General features: G+C 52.0%; 1 protein-coding gene across 1 annotated transcript in view; it reads right to left on the bottom strand.

The window, feature by feature from the left end:
• Window positions 1-17,789, bottom strand: part of ubr4 (ubiquitin protein ligase E3 component n-recognin 4) — a 56,457-nt gene that overhangs the window by 28,092 nt on the left and 10,576 nt on the right. The window contains 36 exon segments of the mRNA XM_049017482.1: window positions 872-1,088; window positions 1,599-1,815; window positions 2,396-2,559; window positions 2,973-3,174; window positions 3,534-3,705; window positions 4,432-4,589; window positions 4,823-5,050; window positions 5,278-5,430; window positions 5,521-5,679; window positions 6,157-6,339; window positions 6,781-6,951; window positions 7,560-7,793; window positions 8,343-8,490; window positions 8,591-8,661; window positions 8,775-8,975; window positions 9,098-9,161; window positions 9,257-9,644; window positions 9,941-10,041; window positions 10,131-10,232; window positions 10,317-10,529; window positions 10,838-10,995; window positions 11,100-11,197; window positions 11,297-11,415; window positions 11,818-12,047; window positions 12,278-12,400; window positions 12,490-12,672; window positions 12,959-13,087; window positions 13,211-13,290; window positions 13,401-13,533; window positions 13,864-14,143; window positions 14,298-14,467; window positions 14,620-14,705; window positions 14,822-14,978; window positions 15,121-15,308; window positions 16,084-16,201; window positions 17,328-17,465. Coding sequence (XP_048873439.1) covers window positions 872-1,088; window positions 1,599-1,815; window positions 2,396-2,559; window positions 2,973-3,174; window positions 3,534-3,705; window positions 4,432-4,589; window positions 4,823-5,050; window positions 5,278-5,430; window positions 5,521-5,679; window positions 6,157-6,339; window positions 6,781-6,951; window positions 7,560-7,793; window positions 8,343-8,490; window positions 8,591-8,661; window positions 8,775-8,975; window positions 9,098-9,161; window positions 9,257-9,644; window positions 9,941-10,041; window positions 10,131-10,232; window positions 10,317-10,529; window positions 10,838-10,995; window positions 11,100-11,197; window positions 11,297-11,415; window positions 11,818-12,047; window positions 12,278-12,400; window positions 12,490-12,672; window positions 12,959-13,087; window positions 13,211-13,290; window positions 13,401-13,533; window positions 13,864-14,143; window positions 14,298-14,467; window positions 14,620-14,705; window positions 14,822-14,978; window positions 15,121-15,308; window positions 16,084-16,201; window positions 17,328-17,465 — 5,936 coding nt within the window.

The following is a 17,789-nucleotide window of genomic DNA, read 5'->3' on the forward strand; positions in this document are numbered from 1 at the left end:
GCCACAAACGCACACACGCAGACACCATGCAAACAAGCAGAGGAAGGGTGCTTACTAACCGGTCCAAGGTTGATAAGGACTCAGTTTCACAACTTTTTTTTTTTTTTTTTATGTTTTTGGGAGCAAAGAAAAAGAAAAAAAAAAAAAACATGAGGATCACAGAAAGAAACAAGTAAAAAATGACAACGTGACAGAAGAAAAATGTGAGCGTGCACTACAGATCACGAGGGCAGCCGTGCACAGGACGCGACACACACAGGCGCTCGCACAACCAGGAAGGAGCCACCGGCGCCTCTGAAGTTGGAGCCGGCCAGCCCGGGTTTGATGGACCGGGGGGGGTCTGAACCTCCACTGAGAAAGGCCAGTACGTACTTACAAAGTACTCAAGGAGACCTGCAACACTTGGCCTACTAGAACAGAGACTTATAAAGTACTAGTCTGAAGGAAGTTTTAAAAAATAAAACAGCATACAAGGGCCAGTCACCTCCAGTACTTCAGAGCTGCATTACTCAGGTCACTAGTGTGGCAGGAAGTGACATCATCGGGCATGTCAGCTGTATGCTGGGTGACTAGCAGGATTGCAGCCCTCAAGTACTCAAGTTGCTGTTTCCAATTTGCAATTCAATTGTTAAGCACTATTACTTTAGACAAAAATCTATCTTCATAAGAGGCTTTACATCCATTTGTATTGTTTTTGTGACTTTACGTTGGGAATGCATCCTTTAAATAAAACGGATGAAGACGGATAAAAACATCCCAAAGCAGTGGCACATGTACACTGATACGGTTTACAAACAGCTTATCATTGTAGTTCAGCGATAAGGCTCAGATGGCCGCGGGTGCAGTGCAGGGGCTGCAGGAAACACGCTACCTCTCAAGCACAGTGCCGCTGGTGGCACTGGGGGTCACGATGTCGCTCTCGCTGCTCCCGTTGCTCTGGTTCATGTTAGGGCTGCATGTGTTGTTGACTGAGGCCGAGGGAAAGTCTTCCGGGGGTTCGTCAGGCCAGCCAAACTGCTCCTTGGTCTTCCCGTAGATCTTAATAGAGTCCAGCATGGTAACACCTGCTGGGTCCACTGAAGCTCCGACTAAGGGCGAAACAAGGGGGCAGATGAGCATTGCAGAAAACAAGGACGCTCTTCCCTGAGAATTCTTGCAGGGCAGAGGTGAGCCTCAACGGGAAAGGCAGGGATAAGGGATCAGACACCAACCAGTCTCTGGACTGTGGGTAGGAAACCCATATAAATACAGAACCTGGGCTGGTATAGAACCCAGAACCCTGTATGTGTGGGACCACTGCACTACACAATAAGCCACATTTATAGCAATTCTTTCAAGTTGATTTATGTTTTGATTTTTCAGGTTTAACTCACCTTTCTAAGCCTATAGTGCCTTATTCAACTCAACCCAACTGAAATTTATGAATATTAAACTTGGATATTTAAAACGGGGGACAAAACCAAACAAATGAAACCAACAATTAACCAAACACCATTAAGCAGAAGTGCTTGAGTTACAGCACCCTCCCAATCAGCTATCGGAAAAATGTGAGGTTTCCTGTTACGCTCTTAGAGGACTGGAGAGTGGGAAGACCTTACTGAAAATGGAGAGCTTCTTGTCCGCCTGCAAGGCCTCCTCGCGGGTGAAGGGGAAGTCGAACCAGCGGGCGCGAGTCAGGCTCATCTGCATGGTGCGCCCGAAGATCTCCAAGTAGGACGGAGCGCGCTCGATGGCCTGGGTGCCGACCTGCACGCGCATGCCTGTCATCACCATGGAGCTGTTGTTGTTGACGATCTCCACCGTGAAGCCGCCGGGCTGAGGAGGCAATTTGTCGCTGTTAAAACTGCCCACGTCTTCACGTCACACCACAAAAGCCCCGTGTCAAACTGATTTTTTCTTCTGCATTAACCTAGGGCACATTTCAACAAGCTCCACTAGAGGGAATCAGACAGAGAGACAGACTTACAATTTTTTTAACTCAACTAGCTTGGCAGAAAAAAATTAGGGTAACGCTTTTCATTAACTGCACCTTCATAATGCATTTCATAGAACATTCCTAAGTATCATGCAAGTATACCTTAACATCCTAACAAACCAATTTTAAAGTACGTTAACATATGATTACACAATTATGATGTTCAGGTATACTTACATGCTGCTTACAAATGTTCTACGAATGCATTATGAAGGTGCAGTGAATGCATTATAAAGGAATTATGAATGTGCAATTAATGTAAAGTGTTACCAAAATTAGTTAAGTATGAAATTCAATGCTGAAAATCTACTAGGTTCCCTGGAAGTCAAACAGAATTTTTTTTTCCCTTAACCCCAATTCTGTCGGCTAAGGACCCTTGAAGCCTTGCAAGGAACTACACAGGCCGTGCAGAGGCCTTACCTTGGTGCTGGCCACATACATGCCGGTGGAGTTGAGCCGGTGTTTGATCTGCTGCCCGTTATACACCTGCAGCAGATCGTTGCCCCCGAACTCCACCTCTGTCAGCTGCTGGTTGTGCTCAAAGAAATCCACAGGGAAGGTGACCTGGCTGCATGTGCGCGTGGCTGCAATCGAGCAGAGCACAGGTCAGCGGCAGCCACCCGGCAGTTTCCCATAACTGCTTGCCAAGGTCGGGATAAGCCTCAGACAGCAGGGGACATAAGGAAAGGGACACGGGGTACAGGGGGACAAGGGGACAGGCCTCTGCGGGGAAAGCTTAAACGAGCCCGAACAGAACGCCTACGAGCTAGCTGAGCCACTGAGGTAATCGTCAATCACATGTTTTGCAAATATGTTCATTTAGAGAAAAATATATTTTTATAGAAGATTTAATTAATTCCATAAAGATGGTTGTCAGTTAAGAAAATAATAATCTGACAGATCTCTCCTTATTATATTCACGGAACAGGCAGTGTGCCGTGGGACTGCATCACATGACGCTGCATGGCCTGGCGGCACGGGGCGGCATCTCACGCACCGGCGGCCGTGGCCTTGCGCTTGCGCACCGGCTTCACGATGCTAATGACGCTGCTGGGCTGCAGGGCGGGCTGCAGCCAGAAGGAGGTGCTCTCCACGCTGGCCATGTAGATGCGCAGGCTGCCGTCCTCGCAAAGCAGGATCATGGTGGTGCGCTGCTGCTCGTTGCTGGCTGTGTGGCGGATGGCCACCATGTCCTGGATCTGCCAGGGATGGCGGGGGGGGGGGGTGTTGTCATTTAATGGTTCAGCTGACCTTGGAGTCAACCTGTTCACACAGGCTGCATAGTTCACTAGGGAAATTAGGGTAATTAATGAGGATGCATTAACGGTACTACAGCACGAACCCTCCTGGGACTTAAACCTGCATTCCAATATATTCCTACATCTTTAGCCTTTAGCCACAATGCTGCCCACCAGCACCGCTACTGAAAGTACCCAGACAGGAGTACAGACGGCTCAAACACAAACCCACACTGGCAGACGTGGTCAAGGTGCATCGTTCCATGCCGCAAGCATGCAGTAGCCAGGACACCCACCCAACAAACCCCACCCTGACTGACCTTGGCTTTGGCTGGAAGTGTCTTGATCTCCTGGATGAGGAAGGTGTTGGGCTTCACCATGATAACCAGTGGGATGCCTGTGGTCTGCTGCACGCAGCACACCAGCCCTGGGTGGTTCATCACCTCCGACCACTGGCAGAGGGCTGGAGATGTCTTGCTCCCCCCGTTGGAGCTGGACAACAAGAGGGGAATGAACAGGAGGGGTGTGAACAGATTCTAACAGGTCTGGATGCTGTTCAACCAAATAGTTACTTCAATATTAGTTCAAATACAAGAACTCATGGCCATAGGTAGATACTAGTGAAAGAACATTTTAAACTTTGGATTTGATGAAGCACTTTTTTACACTGCATGCAGTCAGAGTATGGAATAGTCTTCCTGCTAGTGTAGCGCAAGCTAAAACCCTGGGTTCCTTTAAATCAGAGCTTGGGAAGATTTTAACAACTCTGAGCTATTAGTTGAGTTCTCCCCAAACGAGCTTGATGGGCCGAATGGCCTCCTCTCATTTGTAAATTTCTTATGGTCTTAAGAGCCTTTAACGGCACCACAGAAGCATAAAAACCCACGAGTAAATAGGAGCGGAAGGAATCCATTCAAAGAATGTACTCCATAAGCTCTGGCACTAGAGCACGAGGAAACAGACTGGGAAATTTTTGTCACAAATACAGCAATTACACCTTAAATTTGCTTAAATTTAGACACAGTGCTTAAAAGCAGACAGAAATAGGGAAACACTACAGCACTGGACATGGAGTGGATAAATCTCCTACTTTTTACTCTCAATAAACTTCCGCAAGGAAAGTGACTGACATATCAGATCAAAGCTCAAAAGTAAAGAGCAGATGTCCATACAGATTCATACAGGATGACATATAGGATGACAGTGAAGCACACGTACCCCTTGACGTTGATGGTGAAGAGCCGCTGCATTTCCATGGTGCTGCGGCTGACCGTCGCGGCGAACGACTTGCCCTGGCTGTAGCTGAAGAAGAGCATCTGCAGCACGTGAGAGTAGTAGACGGACACACCGCCGCCGGCCACCTGCCCGTTACTGTCCTGGGGTGCACAGGGATGACCTCATGTCAGGCGACTGCATGTTTTTTTACCACACATTCAAAGCCAGTTACTGTATCTGCTCTCCTTGTGGCCGCCACCAGAGGGCAGCACATTCTGCAACGCTAAGAGGTGTAAAGACTGCACAGGCTTTACATTAGGATTCATTACATTAAGGTTGGGTCATTTGGGACAGGCGTTTGAATGTAAAAAAAACACAGGTCCGTGTGAATCACCTTCAGGTCCTCATGGATGATCTCCAGCACGTTGGTAACGTAGAAGGGGCCATGCTGGGCGCTGCTGGAGTCGTCCATCACCTGCGTGTAGATGTACCCAGCGGAGGACATGATGACGATTATGTTCTTTCCCTCTTCATTAAACAGGAACGTGGCGTCTCGGATTTTGGAGCTCGGCAGCAGGAAGTAGTAAATAGGGCTCAAGGCGTCCACAGAAAGGTTGTAAATCTGAGGGGAAAAAAATCAGGGCGCGTCAAGTTCCGAACAGCGCACAGCGAAAATTCAGAAACGCGAGCGACATCACTAAAGCAAGATGCATTATCAGTTTTTCTGACGTCTTAGCAGACAGCCGATTCAAAGCATTGGTTTAAACTGAGCATTAACTAAGCAGCTGTAAATTTCAGCTTAAAACGATGTGGCGATCTTAAGGACTGGTGGTCGCCCAACTGAAGCACCTTGACAAAGTCAGCGGTGATGATGGCCAGCTCGGTCTGCGAGCCGGGCAGCCAGATAGCCTTGATGATGAAGTTCCCCGTGGCCAGCTGGGGGTGAAGAACCAAGTGGTCTGAAACGGAGCCCGTGCTGCTGAACGTGAGGACGTGGCAATCCTGCAAGGCCACAGAACAGTCAACAGGGTTAACATGGAGAGTCAGCGCTCGGGAGGAGGGGTGTTGGAAGAACGCATGCCGATGGAGCACCTTCAAGCCGCACACGGCCAGGTAGTCCTCGTTGCAGGGGTTCCCCGTGAGGCTGAGAACGGTGAACGGCACAGGGGCCGAAGCCAGGCGTGTCAGGGTCAGCTTCCGCTTGCTAGAATCCGCCTGCTTCAGCAGAGTGGACAGCTGAAGCACAGTGATCTATAAGACGCAGAGGAATCAACCATTAATAAAGGAAGCCTTGTTGATGGGTCAATTCAGCTTTACATCATCAGTACATCTACACCGTAACCATCTACACAGCCCTGAATCACGGTTTTAAACACTGTTTTAAACTCAGAACAATGAGTGTAGTCATGCATTACTAAGTAACCCAGCCCAGTCTGTTACTGATGTCCTAAGAGAGGACCCCACACTGACAGCGATAAAACCAGAAACTACTTGCCTATTGTAAAATAGCATAGACCAATGTTTCCCAATCTGGTCCTTAGGGACTCGCAGACAGACCAAGTTTTTGCTCCCGGCAGCTGGGAGGGAGCGAAAATGTGGACTGTCTGTGGGTCCCCGAGGACCGGGTAGGGAAACACCGGCATAGACCATTATGGCATAGTACATGGAATTCTGGGAAAAACTAACGCCCAAAGGCAGTTTGCGGAAGACGGGGAAGCTGGAGCGCACCTTGCCCTTCTCGTGGCTGACGGCCAGGTGCTGGCGGCGCCCGTGTGGGGAGGACAGCACGCACATGGCCACACGCCGCAGCACGTGGGCGCTGATCAGCTGCCGGATGGTCTGGCCCTGGTCGCCGCTGTAGTTCATGCGCACGTTCTCAAACGCCCCCTCTTGGGAACCCAGGGTGGGCACCTGTGACAAAGGTAAATGGTGTGAAAATGGACAGAGCGAACACTGAGGCTCCCTCATGCAGGTGGACACACATGCTATGGAGATCCATTCCCAGTGCATAACCAAACCCCATAAGCCAGTTTTCCCCAATCCGCTCTACGGGGACCCAAGTACGGTCCATGTTTTGGCTCCCTCCCAGTTCCCAGTAAAAATGTGGACTGTCTGAGGGTCCCAGAGGACTGGACTGGGAAACACTGCTATAAGCCAAAGGGATTTCGTGCGTTCCTTTTAGGAAGGAGAGGAGGCCAGCAGGCTCTCCTGTTCCTGACACTAAAGACCCACACTGATCTGTACACCAGTCTGCCCTGAACTTCCACTATCCTACGAGCTCAACCACAATGTCCACATGACAAACCTTAAATTCAGCATGAACTACTCAGCCACACCTGACATCTCACCCACCATGAGCTGGTCTGTCATCTCCACGGTCTTGTCTTGGGTGTGCAGCTCGTGGAGGGCTTGCTGGGCGCGGCTGCTGCTGCCCACCGCGGACGCCTGCTGAAAGTTGGTCTGGATGGCGTCCATGAGGAAGACGAGCATGTCCAGCACGATGGCTGGCGTGGAGGAACCCAGCTGCGCACAGACGATGTCCAGCAGACTGTTACACCCAGCAATGCCCACATACCATAGATAGTAGGGCAATGCAGCCCTGCTAGTACCACTCTTTGCATCTTACAAAAATGACACTTAGATTTCTTTCTAAAATCAAGTATGAAATTTAGTAGGTCTCATCTGATCTTCTGCATTCAGTACCTGAACCGTACTGTGAAGAGACTAGATACAGTGCGGTTCCAGCTCACTTGTGTTTTCCACTGCGGATGGATCGGTTCGGTAAAGCATTGGCGGGTTTGGAGAGCAACAGTGACGTAAAACTGGAGAGACGCTTATTTATTAGCACATCATGATTTACTGTGTGCTAATTTCTGGTAGCATGTCCCTCAGAATTGCCGCATTATGTTAGCATGGAACGCTAGCAGAATTAGCAATCGCTTGTGTAAATCAGACCGCGTTGATGCAACCGGCTCAGTTTGGTCACACTTTCGGCCCTGTTAGTGTTTGGCCACGTCAGCGCGGTTATTAACCGCATAATTTGCAACGGAAAACCAGTCACTCGACCCACAGACAGCAGCTCCCAGGACCGCAAAGCTCCCTCGCCCAACCCTCTGCCACCATCCACTCACCACTTGAGAGAGTAGCTCGTCCCGGCAGCCCTCCACGCTGCGGCAGGCACTGCTCTTCCTGGGCTTGTCCTCGTCACCAGCCTTGCCATCACAGATGGTCACCTTGCCCTTGTCAGCAGGTGAGGAATTTTGGTGGCGGATGGCGCTCTCCGGCACTCGCGGCTCACTCTGGAAGGCCGACGACTCCTTCAAGGTGGAGCTCATGCCACTGCTGGGACTGCGCTTGACCAGGGCCTGGGGGGTACGTGTGGAGAGACAGGGACACGAGCAGAGAGAGACGGGGGGACACAAGGGGAGACGAGCGGAGAGAGACGGGGGGACACAAGGGGAGACGAGCGGAGAGAGACGGGGGGACACAAGGGGAGACGAGCGGAGAGAGACGGGGGGACACAAGGGGACACGAGCGGAGAGAGACGGGGGGACACAAGGGGACACGAGCGGAGAGAGACGGGGGGGACACAAGGGGACACGAGCGGAGAGAGACGGGGGGGACACAGAAAAGGCAAAATCAAGGTACAGAAACTACAACACACACAACGGCATGAATCCAGGAAACATTCGACATTAAATATTATCATGCAGTTACGTCAAAACATCAGTGACCAGAACGGTTCCATTATTCATCATATTCATTCAAAATTCTCTGGTCACTTCAATCTCAAGAATTTTAGCACAGAGGGGTTAAAATTTAAAAGCAAACACCCAGCACTGTAAAGAAAACGGTTTTGTGATCTATGCAAAAATAGAAGTGGAAGTCACCGCTGCGGTCCATTTCGGGCGCACCTGGCAGCTGCCATCCTCCTTGGCCCCGCAGTCGCAGAAGAAGGAGCCGTATTTGGCGTAGGAGATCTCGTGGTCTTTGTGGCACACCTTGGCACACACAGTGCACACACCTACCCCATCCACCATCTTACAGGTGTGACAGTGGTACCTGTAGGGTAGGGGAGGGGCAACAGCAAAGGCAACATGAAAACCAGCCCTCCTGTAACTACTGGTGGTGACATGTAGAGACATGTGGCGAGTCGCCTCACCAGTGCTGGTTCATGAACTCTTTCTGGGTGATGGTGAAGGTGCACAGTTTGTTGCATAGCGAGTCTTCATCCTGGAAGGAAGCAGGGAAGAACATGAGTGTTTCAAGGACCAAATCTCCCATCTGAGATGGTCAAGGTCTTCTACAAAATTTACATAAAGTACACAGATCAAACAGGGTCTCACTGAATCTTCAGCCTGAGAATCGTCTTCCTCCACGGCCAGCTCCTCCACCCAGTCGGAATCCACCTCGATGGCCTTCTCCTCGCCCTCCACCAGCAGCTGTGTGGATCCCTGGCCTCCTCCCGCCCCACTCTGCCGCAGGGCGTTCATCACGTCTGCCAGGTAGGAGATGATGTGGCAAGAGCACTCCAGCATGCTGGCATGCTAGAATACAACAGATGGACACGTATTAGAACACAGAGCAGACTACACTACCCAGCATGCCTTGACGAGGAACAGGCACATGGGAAAAGGTCTGCCATATTGGTCAGTGAGAGACTACTTACTTTGCCCTGTGACACATTTGCGCTGACCTTCTCTACTACATTCTTCTGAGTCAAGTACTTTTTGCTGCAACAGAGGAAGGAATAGTTATAACAAGTTGCTTCAAGAAGCTGAGGACCAAGGATGGAGCTCAACCTCTAGAACATTCTCAAGTCACTCACCATCTGGTAAGCCAATCAATGGCTGCCCGGTGGAGCTGCAGGTGTCCCGCCCCCTGCCCGGCACCCGCCAGCGTGGACATGATGACCATGAGCTCGGGGAAGCCGGCACCGTCGCCCGTGGCCAGCATCTCCGTCGCCATGGGGACGAGTGTGCTGAGGAGCACGGTGCACACGCCCTCGCCCACCTGGCTGCCGTCCCGCACGATGTAGGCCGTGAGCAGCTGCAGCAGCTGTCGGTTCTCCTGCACGGCCTCCGGCTGGTCCGAGTCCCGCACCGGTGATGCCGTCATGCGTGTGAGCCAGGCTTGCAGCCGTGTGGGCTCCACACACGCCAACTGGGCCAAGGAGCCGCACAGGCACAGCAGGCTAGGGTTGGGGGTTTTCTCCGCTAGACGCAAAAAGGGTCAGAAGGTCTCAGCAGGAACAGCGAGCACATGTACATATGAGCATGTTCTATGTCGAGGAAGAATTCACAAGACTGAAAGACATGATTACAAATGGGGAAAAAAAAAAACTGGAGGATGTTCATTTCTGAGATCTGTTAGGAAGGTTTATACCGAGGCCGAAGAGAGCAATGCCCACTCTGACAAATACAACAAACCCTTCAGCAGGTCCCTTCACAAAGATACACAATCGCGTGTGACGAGCTCGGCGCCCCATCAGAACAAGCTGCCCCGTTCTCACCGAGCTGGAAGAGTTTGGTGAAAAACTTCAGCACGTGGTTGCAGAACTTGGCCGAGAGGTTCTCGTTGGCTGTCGCCATCATGATCTGCACCAGCTCTCCACTAAAAGGAGGAGCCAAAGGCGGAGGATGAACACAGGCCCGAAAGTTCCGGAGACGTGCCTCCAGAGGAAGTCATGAAGGCTGCGTTACCTGTAGGAGAAGAACTCTTCCATGGCCTTGCGAACCTGGCTGTTCTCCAGCTGCTTTTCCAGGTACTGCAGGCACTCCTCCAGGACGGATTCATCCAGGCCGCTGCAGGAGAGCATTTCTGAGACCAGAGGCACACAGGGAGGCTCCCACATGCAGGTCGGGACGGGCGCAAGCTGAGCGACTCACCTGTTCAGGTCAGAGTGGTTGGCGATGATGTTGTAGCAGCCGGTGACTAGGCGCTCGTAGACGCGCGCCAGGAATTCGTCGGACTCGGCGGGACCCAGGATGCGCTCCAGCGAGCTGCTGGCGATCTCTGCCACGCTCTCCGTGCCGGCCTCCAGCAGCAGGGGCAGCAGGGAGCCCATCACCTGTGGGGGGCTCAAGTCCTCCGGACACCAGCTGGGGGAGACATACCAGAGCCGCCCGTCACACACCCTCCACACTGTACGTTCGCACTTAAAAATCTAGGACCGTGGGTTTTGCCTGAAAGCAGCAGCCTCTAAGGCGAAATGCCTCTGTGTGCGACGTGCGAGAGGCAAAAAAAATAAAGTCACATATCTGAGAGTCTAACACACATCACACTTTAGGGCTCTCATATTAGCCAACTATTTACTGACACCGCGGGCGTCAGCAAGCTCTTGCTCCTGCACAGACTCTTCGCAGTTACTTTTTCATCTAAGAGTAATGTTTCACGATTTCACACTTACACAATGAGGTCCCCAGAGAGGCGCATCAGAGACAGCAGCACGTGTTTGAGGGAGGACGCCAGGGGCAGAGACTGGTTGCTGAGCGTGCCCAGGTGGGCTGCCTGGACGGCACCGATGTAACTCTCCGATGGGATGGTGTCATTGGCAAAGGCGTTCCTCTGGGGGAAGCATGTGCCGAGTTGCCCGATTATTTTATTTGACACATGAGTGCAGTAACAGTGCACCAGCAGCAGGGGGCGTACGACACAAAGAGCAGACGTACCCAGGAGCCGATGTTGGGGAATTCGTTTGTGTGGATGCCGTTCCATGTCTCGCAAAGCGTCTGCACGGCCGGGGGGAGGTTCTGCATTACGGCCTGACCTGGAAGTCAGTTAGAAAGTGGATCGGTATGCTGTCAAACAGACGGAGTAAGTGGAGCAGAGGCGCTCCCTGTAGGTGCATGTCTGCAGGACGCCTCACCGAGCACATTGGCCTTGCAGCGCGTGGAGCCGATGGACAGGACGGCGGCATAACCCTGCAGCTTGCGCTCCGGGGGCTTGCCCTCCGTGCCCTCTGGGAGGCTCATCAGCAGGTAAGACCTGCCACAAACACACACGCGCAGTTCATATATTCCTGCCATTGTGGGGACTCTCCATCTCTATTCACATAACCCTAATCCCAAATACGACAACCTTAACCCTACCCAGCCTTAACCATAACCATAAGTTACCAAACAATATACGAGACTTTCGATATTTAGTTTGACTGCAGTTACAGATTTTTATTAAATTTAAGTTTACAAGTTAAAAAGCAACAGATTTTATCACAGAGAATTCTGGTCCCCACAAGATGCAGATCACTGGCATCTCTGGAGAGCAGACTGTAGTTTTACATTCAGCCGTAAGAGAAGGACCTCTGTGATATACGTGGGCTGAGGGTCAGAAATGTCCCCTCCCTGTGACCTAGCCAACATTAGTGTGATTGAACACCGCAGGACGCACCTGGTGAATGCTGTGTAGGTGTCAATCAGCTGGAGCGTGGCGGGAAGCAGGTTCTTCGTGATCTCTGACGACTTGTGCGGGTCCGCCTCCGTGGCCACCTTGGAGAAGTGCTCGTCCAGGGAGACCTGCACCTTGGAGATGACTGCGTCGAGGGTGTAGATGGTCTGCAGGTTGGGTACGTGGTGGAGGGGTAGGATGGTGTTGGGGTCCACGCAGCAGAAAGAGGAGATCTATAGAGGGGAAACATACAGGTGAAATTGCCGTCACATCTAGAGAAAACGACAGCCAAAGCAAAAGACAGGAAACAGCGCATATGCTGAAGGGTAGCATGGTTAGGGTACTACATCAACATCATCTTGGCCTCCCAGTGTATCTTCTTGACCCCACACCCCCGCACCACCCCCTCATGCTTTGGTGGTAGAGGACAAGAGCTCGCTAGGACCCTGCGGGGCACACCCACCTGCCGGGCGATGTACTCCTCGGCCAGCTCCACGTCATACTTGACGGCGCTGCACCTACTGGAGGCTGCCTCGATCAGCGTGGCCGCATGGTCGGCCTTCATCCCCTGCTTCACCAGGTGCTCCTGGGGGGGGGGGGGGGCAGACAAAAAAGATTAAGGAGGGCATTCGGGCCCAGCTGCGAGAGCACAGCGGCGACCCCCACAGCATTCACCTTGATCCAGCCGACGTAGGTGGCCACACGGAGCCGCGAGGACCAGCGCAGGGTGTGCAGGATGTCGCTGTCGGCGCCGTCGCTGCCGCTGCCCGTCAGCTGCTCCACGTAGGCCTTGGAGGGCGGTAGTGCGCCCAGGAGGCGCCACAGCACCAGGAAGTAGTATTGAAGAGAGCAGGCCTCCTGTGGGCAGCACACAGGAAGTGCGCGGCGTTCAGCAGGCGGGAGGCACCATCACCGACGGCATTTAATTGACTGGGAATGTCCTACAAGGGCCTCTAAAGCCGATTCTACAGTGTGTCACAGAGAGCTTAAGATCCGGCACGAATGATGTGAAAATGTGAAGAAAATTAGCAAGTCTGTAGACCAATGCAGTCAGACCCGAATGTAGAGCGGCCCCTCCTCTCTGCAGCTCAGCACGGGCGGTGGGCACGGCCACTGGGCACGGCCACTGGGCACGGCCACTCACCACAGGCATGATGGTCTTGTTTTCTTGCCTCCTGGCTGCGTCAAACTGGGACCCGGCAGACAGCAGGGATATCAGGCAGGAGTACAAGTCGTCGTACTTGACTGCGCCGTTGAACAGCACTGGGAAGACCTGCGGCAGAACGTGGGGTTAAGGGTGCGAGGGCACTTCTGTTAACGACGATCAACCCCCGCCCCGCAAACAAACATGACCGGGGCGCGGCTTAAATGCATTACAGAAATAAAACACACTTACTTTGCTGTCCAGGCGATTCCGGTCATCTTCCGATACCTCAGGTGACAGGACGCAGTAAAATTTAGGCTGCATTGTAGAGTCTAAACACAAGATGGCATTGATGAGGCTCAAACAGCAGGCAGGCTACAGAGCTCTGACTGACCGCCAGGACCGTCAGTGTGAAGAAGCAAAAAGGGCAACTTACTCCTACCTGCCGAGCTGTGCTTCGTCCAGTTGTCCTCTACCTCCTTGAAGCCATAGTAGAGCGGCATGGAGCCCCGCTTGGCCCCCTCTTCGGCTGCGCTGCCCCCGGTGGCAGGAGGAGTCAGCAGATTGTACTGCACCTGTAACAGACAGGAAGTAAGAAAGGAGAAAAAAAAGTCAGTTCTGCCCTGGACAAAACCGAATCACCCTCATTAAACTTTAAACTGGTGAGTCAGTTCAACGTCGTTTTATCTGCACCCTGGTAATATCCAGCTACAGACTAAATGAAAGTTGCAACGAAAAACACCATTATTGTGCTTCATAACGATTTAATTACACTTGGATTTCTTCGATCAAATTCTTCCCCTGTAAGTGAATGGCAGCCAGAATTCGAGTTCATTTTAACCTTTGGACCCAAAATGGACACACCGCCATCATCCTCTCATTCACCGCGAAGCCGAGCTACTGACCTGCTCGAAGAGGTACACCGGCGCCTTAGAATACTGGTGCAGCAGGTAGTCAAACAGCAGCAGGAGGCGGCCCAGGTTGAGGGGCACGGTCTGCAGCTGCGACTGTCCCTGCGCAGCCACCTCCGCGATGGCCTGGGTGCACAGCATCAGCACGTCCCTACGACCCCGCTCCGACAGGTTGTGGAAAATGAGCAGCAGCAGCTGGAGGTGCTCCACGTTGAGGTCCTCCTCACCAGGAGAGGCACCCTGCAGCGTGTGCTGCTTCAGCGTGCCCACAAACCTACAGGCACGCGGAGGGGGAGGGGGACTCTTTAACAGCATGACAAATCGCAACCTCCCACTCCATTAGGCATTCAGAATCCCAAATGCAACTCAATTTCCCAGAATGCCACTGGGTCCTTCACAATGGTTGGCCGTCTGCACCCTCAGCGTACCTCTCCCAGACCTTCATGCACTCGGGTACATCAGAATCGCCCACCAGGCTGGCCTTGTGCTGCCAGATGAGCAGCAGCCTCGAGAGCACCGACAGGGACTGGGGGTGGATGTAGAGCGGCCAGGCCCCCTCGGAGAAAGGAGCCACACCCAACTGCTGCAGCAAGGTGTTCTGGGAAATTCAGGGAACCGTATTACGAACCTCGACAAGCAAAGCGGAAAAATGCAAAGTCTTTGCATGTGGGCAACTTTGGTACTCCCCTTTAGTAGCACTTAAACTGCATCATTTCTTTATTAGAAAGATTAAAGGGAGATTGTGCTGACCTGCAGCGTCGGTGAGGGGAGATCTGACGTCACCAGCGAGTGGTTAAAGTGATACAGAGCACATGCGAATTCTTCATCAGACGATCCTGCAAGCAATACGGCGGGTTCAGCGGGTAACAACGGAGCGAAACCAGAAAATCCGGCTCCTCGGGATAACGAAGCGCTAGCAGGCGGGAGACGGGAGCCAGGCCAGTCAAATCACCTTTGGCATCCTTGTCCACGTCCTTGATGATGCTGGCCAGGGTGGCCATGTGCTGCTCGTTCAGGGAGACGCTCAGATAGTTGCGGATGAAGTTGTTCCTGGACTTGAGCATGGAGGTAGCAATGAAGTTCAGGATGCTGGAAGCCAGACTCAGGAACTGAAACACAGCGGGTTTGTTAGAGGAGATCTGAGGCTTTGGGCCTCAAAGGCAGGTTGTGGAGCGCCATCCATTCCTGACAAGTCTACCCACCCGCTGCCCAATAATTCAGCCCCCCTTGGACCCTGAGGGGTACCCTCACCAGTTCGGGGTCCTTCCGGCTGGCCAGGATGTTTCCATTCTCCCCTGTGCTCTGCTTGCTGGGGCTCTTCAGCCTCGGAGATGTCTCCAGGGGGGGTGGCGGGGGAGGCGGAGGGGGGGCCACTTTCTCCTTGCTGGGGGAGATGGTCTCCTCGAACCACAGACCCAGGATGGGCTCGCTGTCCTCATCTGCAATGCAGAGGAGGCGGCACTGAGTGCGAGGCGCCCGTGCAGAGGGGGGGAGGACGAGCAACACTGGAGCCCATGCGGGGCAGCGATCTGCTGCTTCTATGAGCTGGTTTAGGGGGGCAATCAAAGAGCCCAGTGCGACAGCGGGGCGGACAACTACACATCCGGCCTAAGAGAAAAAGCCGCTGACCTGATAAACAAGCTGCTCTTCTCCTCTGTCTTCTCTCTGCTGAAATAGTAGACACTGTCACTGGCTTGCTCGGCAGTTGACCGGCGACCTCCCGCCCCCCCCCCCAGCCCCTACCCAGCAGGGTCCATCACCTGACTGACCTGCCTCTGCCACCTCTAGCGGCCTGACTCTGTTCTGCCCCAGGCCCTTGTGTATCCTCACACCCATGTGGCTGCGATCTGCCCCAACCTGTCCTTCCCTCACCTGTTCTGACGCTAAGCCAGCCAAACAGACACAAGTCTGTGCCGAATTCTGCCTAATCCTTCACACCAGAGCTGCCACACCATTATCCTCTCCTCCCCCAACTACGAGAAATGTAGTTTCTACTCAGTGAAGAACTTCAGAAAGCAACAACTACACAAGTGTCCAATGGGCTTTCCAAGACTCAGACCCCTAGTTTAGCTAAACTTAAATTACAGAATTTTTAAGTAATTAATCTCTTCACCCCCCCCCCCCCCGCCCCTCAGGAGAGAGTAGTGCAGAGGACAGAATTAGGCTGGTGGCGCCCTCCACAGCTTGGCAGAAGAGGAAAGATCTCCACAGTACCCTGACTGCTATCTTCCTCTGTGCTGCTGAAGTCATCTTCATAGTAGGTGTTGGAGTCTGTGGAGGCACTGACGTCACTGCTCACTGACCCTTTCCTTTGACGCTGGAGGACACAGGCCTGGAGGGGGCGCCAAAGAGGAGGGGTACACATAGTGCTTATCCAAGTGACTTAAAATGGGCACTGCAAAGCACTGAATTTGATTTCAAGAATAGTGCAGTGACCCAGGCTAACACCCCAACAAAGAAAAAAAATATTTTGTAGAGAAAGAGCGAACATATGGAGCAGGATCTGTGTCCCTGTGCAGGAGCTTGGGAAAGATACAACTGTCCCACTTCTGCACAAAACTAGAGGATTCAAAAAGCTACGCAAAAATAAATAAATAAATAAATAAATAAGGTATAATTTATAAAAAAGTCAGGGAAGTCAGAGAGAGTTACACACGAATTGCAAGCACCGTACTCAAATTACGGTGGGAAAGCTGCCCACTTTTGCACAGAACTACCCGTTTCAAAAATTTGGAAAAAGGAGGAAAAATTTTTATGGGGATCCAATGGGAAGGCTGAGGGGAATTACTCTCTCTTTGCAGGGGTGCGAGTCCCGCGCCCCACCCCCACACTGGTCAGAAGAAACAAGCACAGCGGAGCCATTTTCACACTTTCACAATTTATACATGAATCCCGAGTGCCTGACCTCTATGTTGTCTAAATGTCGCAGCTTTTCGGTCTTCTGACCGATTCATTCAGGAAGACGTGCAGAATAAAAACCTTTTGGGAGGCGTAAGCTGCTGGTGCTTCTGTGACGAATGGTCTGCTAACCTCAGCGGACGCATGCAGCTATTTTGTTCCCCCCAGATTTTGCTGGCCTTCTTCCCCCCTTTTCCAACAATGAGTATAGATACAGAACCAGGATGGAACACGCGGAAGAAACGTAAGGAATGCAAATCCTGAATACATTATACGAATTGCACAACTATTTCTTATAGTCTGGTCACACAGGCAAGATTACTTAAGCTGCATTTAGGCCACATCTCCAAATATAAATACCCGATAGTAGAAAAAGATATTGTGAAAATTGCTTTAAGGAGGATTGTGGAAACCGCCATCTTGTCATTTCACCCAGCTGTGACGCTGCACGTTTACCCGATAGAGTCCCCAGCGCAATGGTTTTGGTCAACGGCCTGAAACAAACACTAATGGCACGGCAGCCGGTGGGACAGCAGAGCAACTGACGACGGCGTCTGTACCTTCTTGTAGGAGGTGGACAGCAGGGTGAACAGCAGGTTAGTGAGGGGCACAGAATCGATGAGCCTCTGAACCCGCTGGATGGAGGTGCTCTGGGCCATGATGCTGAGGTCCGCTGGAGGTCCGTCGCTGGTCCAGCCCTGTGGGTACAGCAGCGCTTATCTGGTCTTTTTCTACCACAACAATTGCAAAGTTGGGGCTATTAAGGTGAAGCCCTCGCAAACCAAAAGTCACTGGGCTCCCTTTCAGGCTTTAATGAACTTTCACTTTGATCGAGCTCTCAGATAAATCATTAAACCAAATGTGTATTTTTCAGCACTGTTATATTTCTGTAGTGCTAACATTAATCATGTGTAAATGGTTCAAACATAGACACAGTCCATTATTAACCTACTTTTTTTTATCATTCTTTACACCTGATCAGGATACAGAAAATTGATTTACACAAAATAACTAACACCAAA

Source organism: Brienomyrus brachyistius, chromosome 6 (assembly GCF_023856365.1).
Source record: "Brienomyrus brachyistius isolate T26 chromosome 6, BBRACH_0.4, whole genome shotgun sequence".
NCBI classification, from domain to species: Eukaryota; Metazoa; Chordata; class Actinopteri; order Osteoglossiformes; family Mormyridae; genus Brienomyrus; species Brienomyrus brachyistius.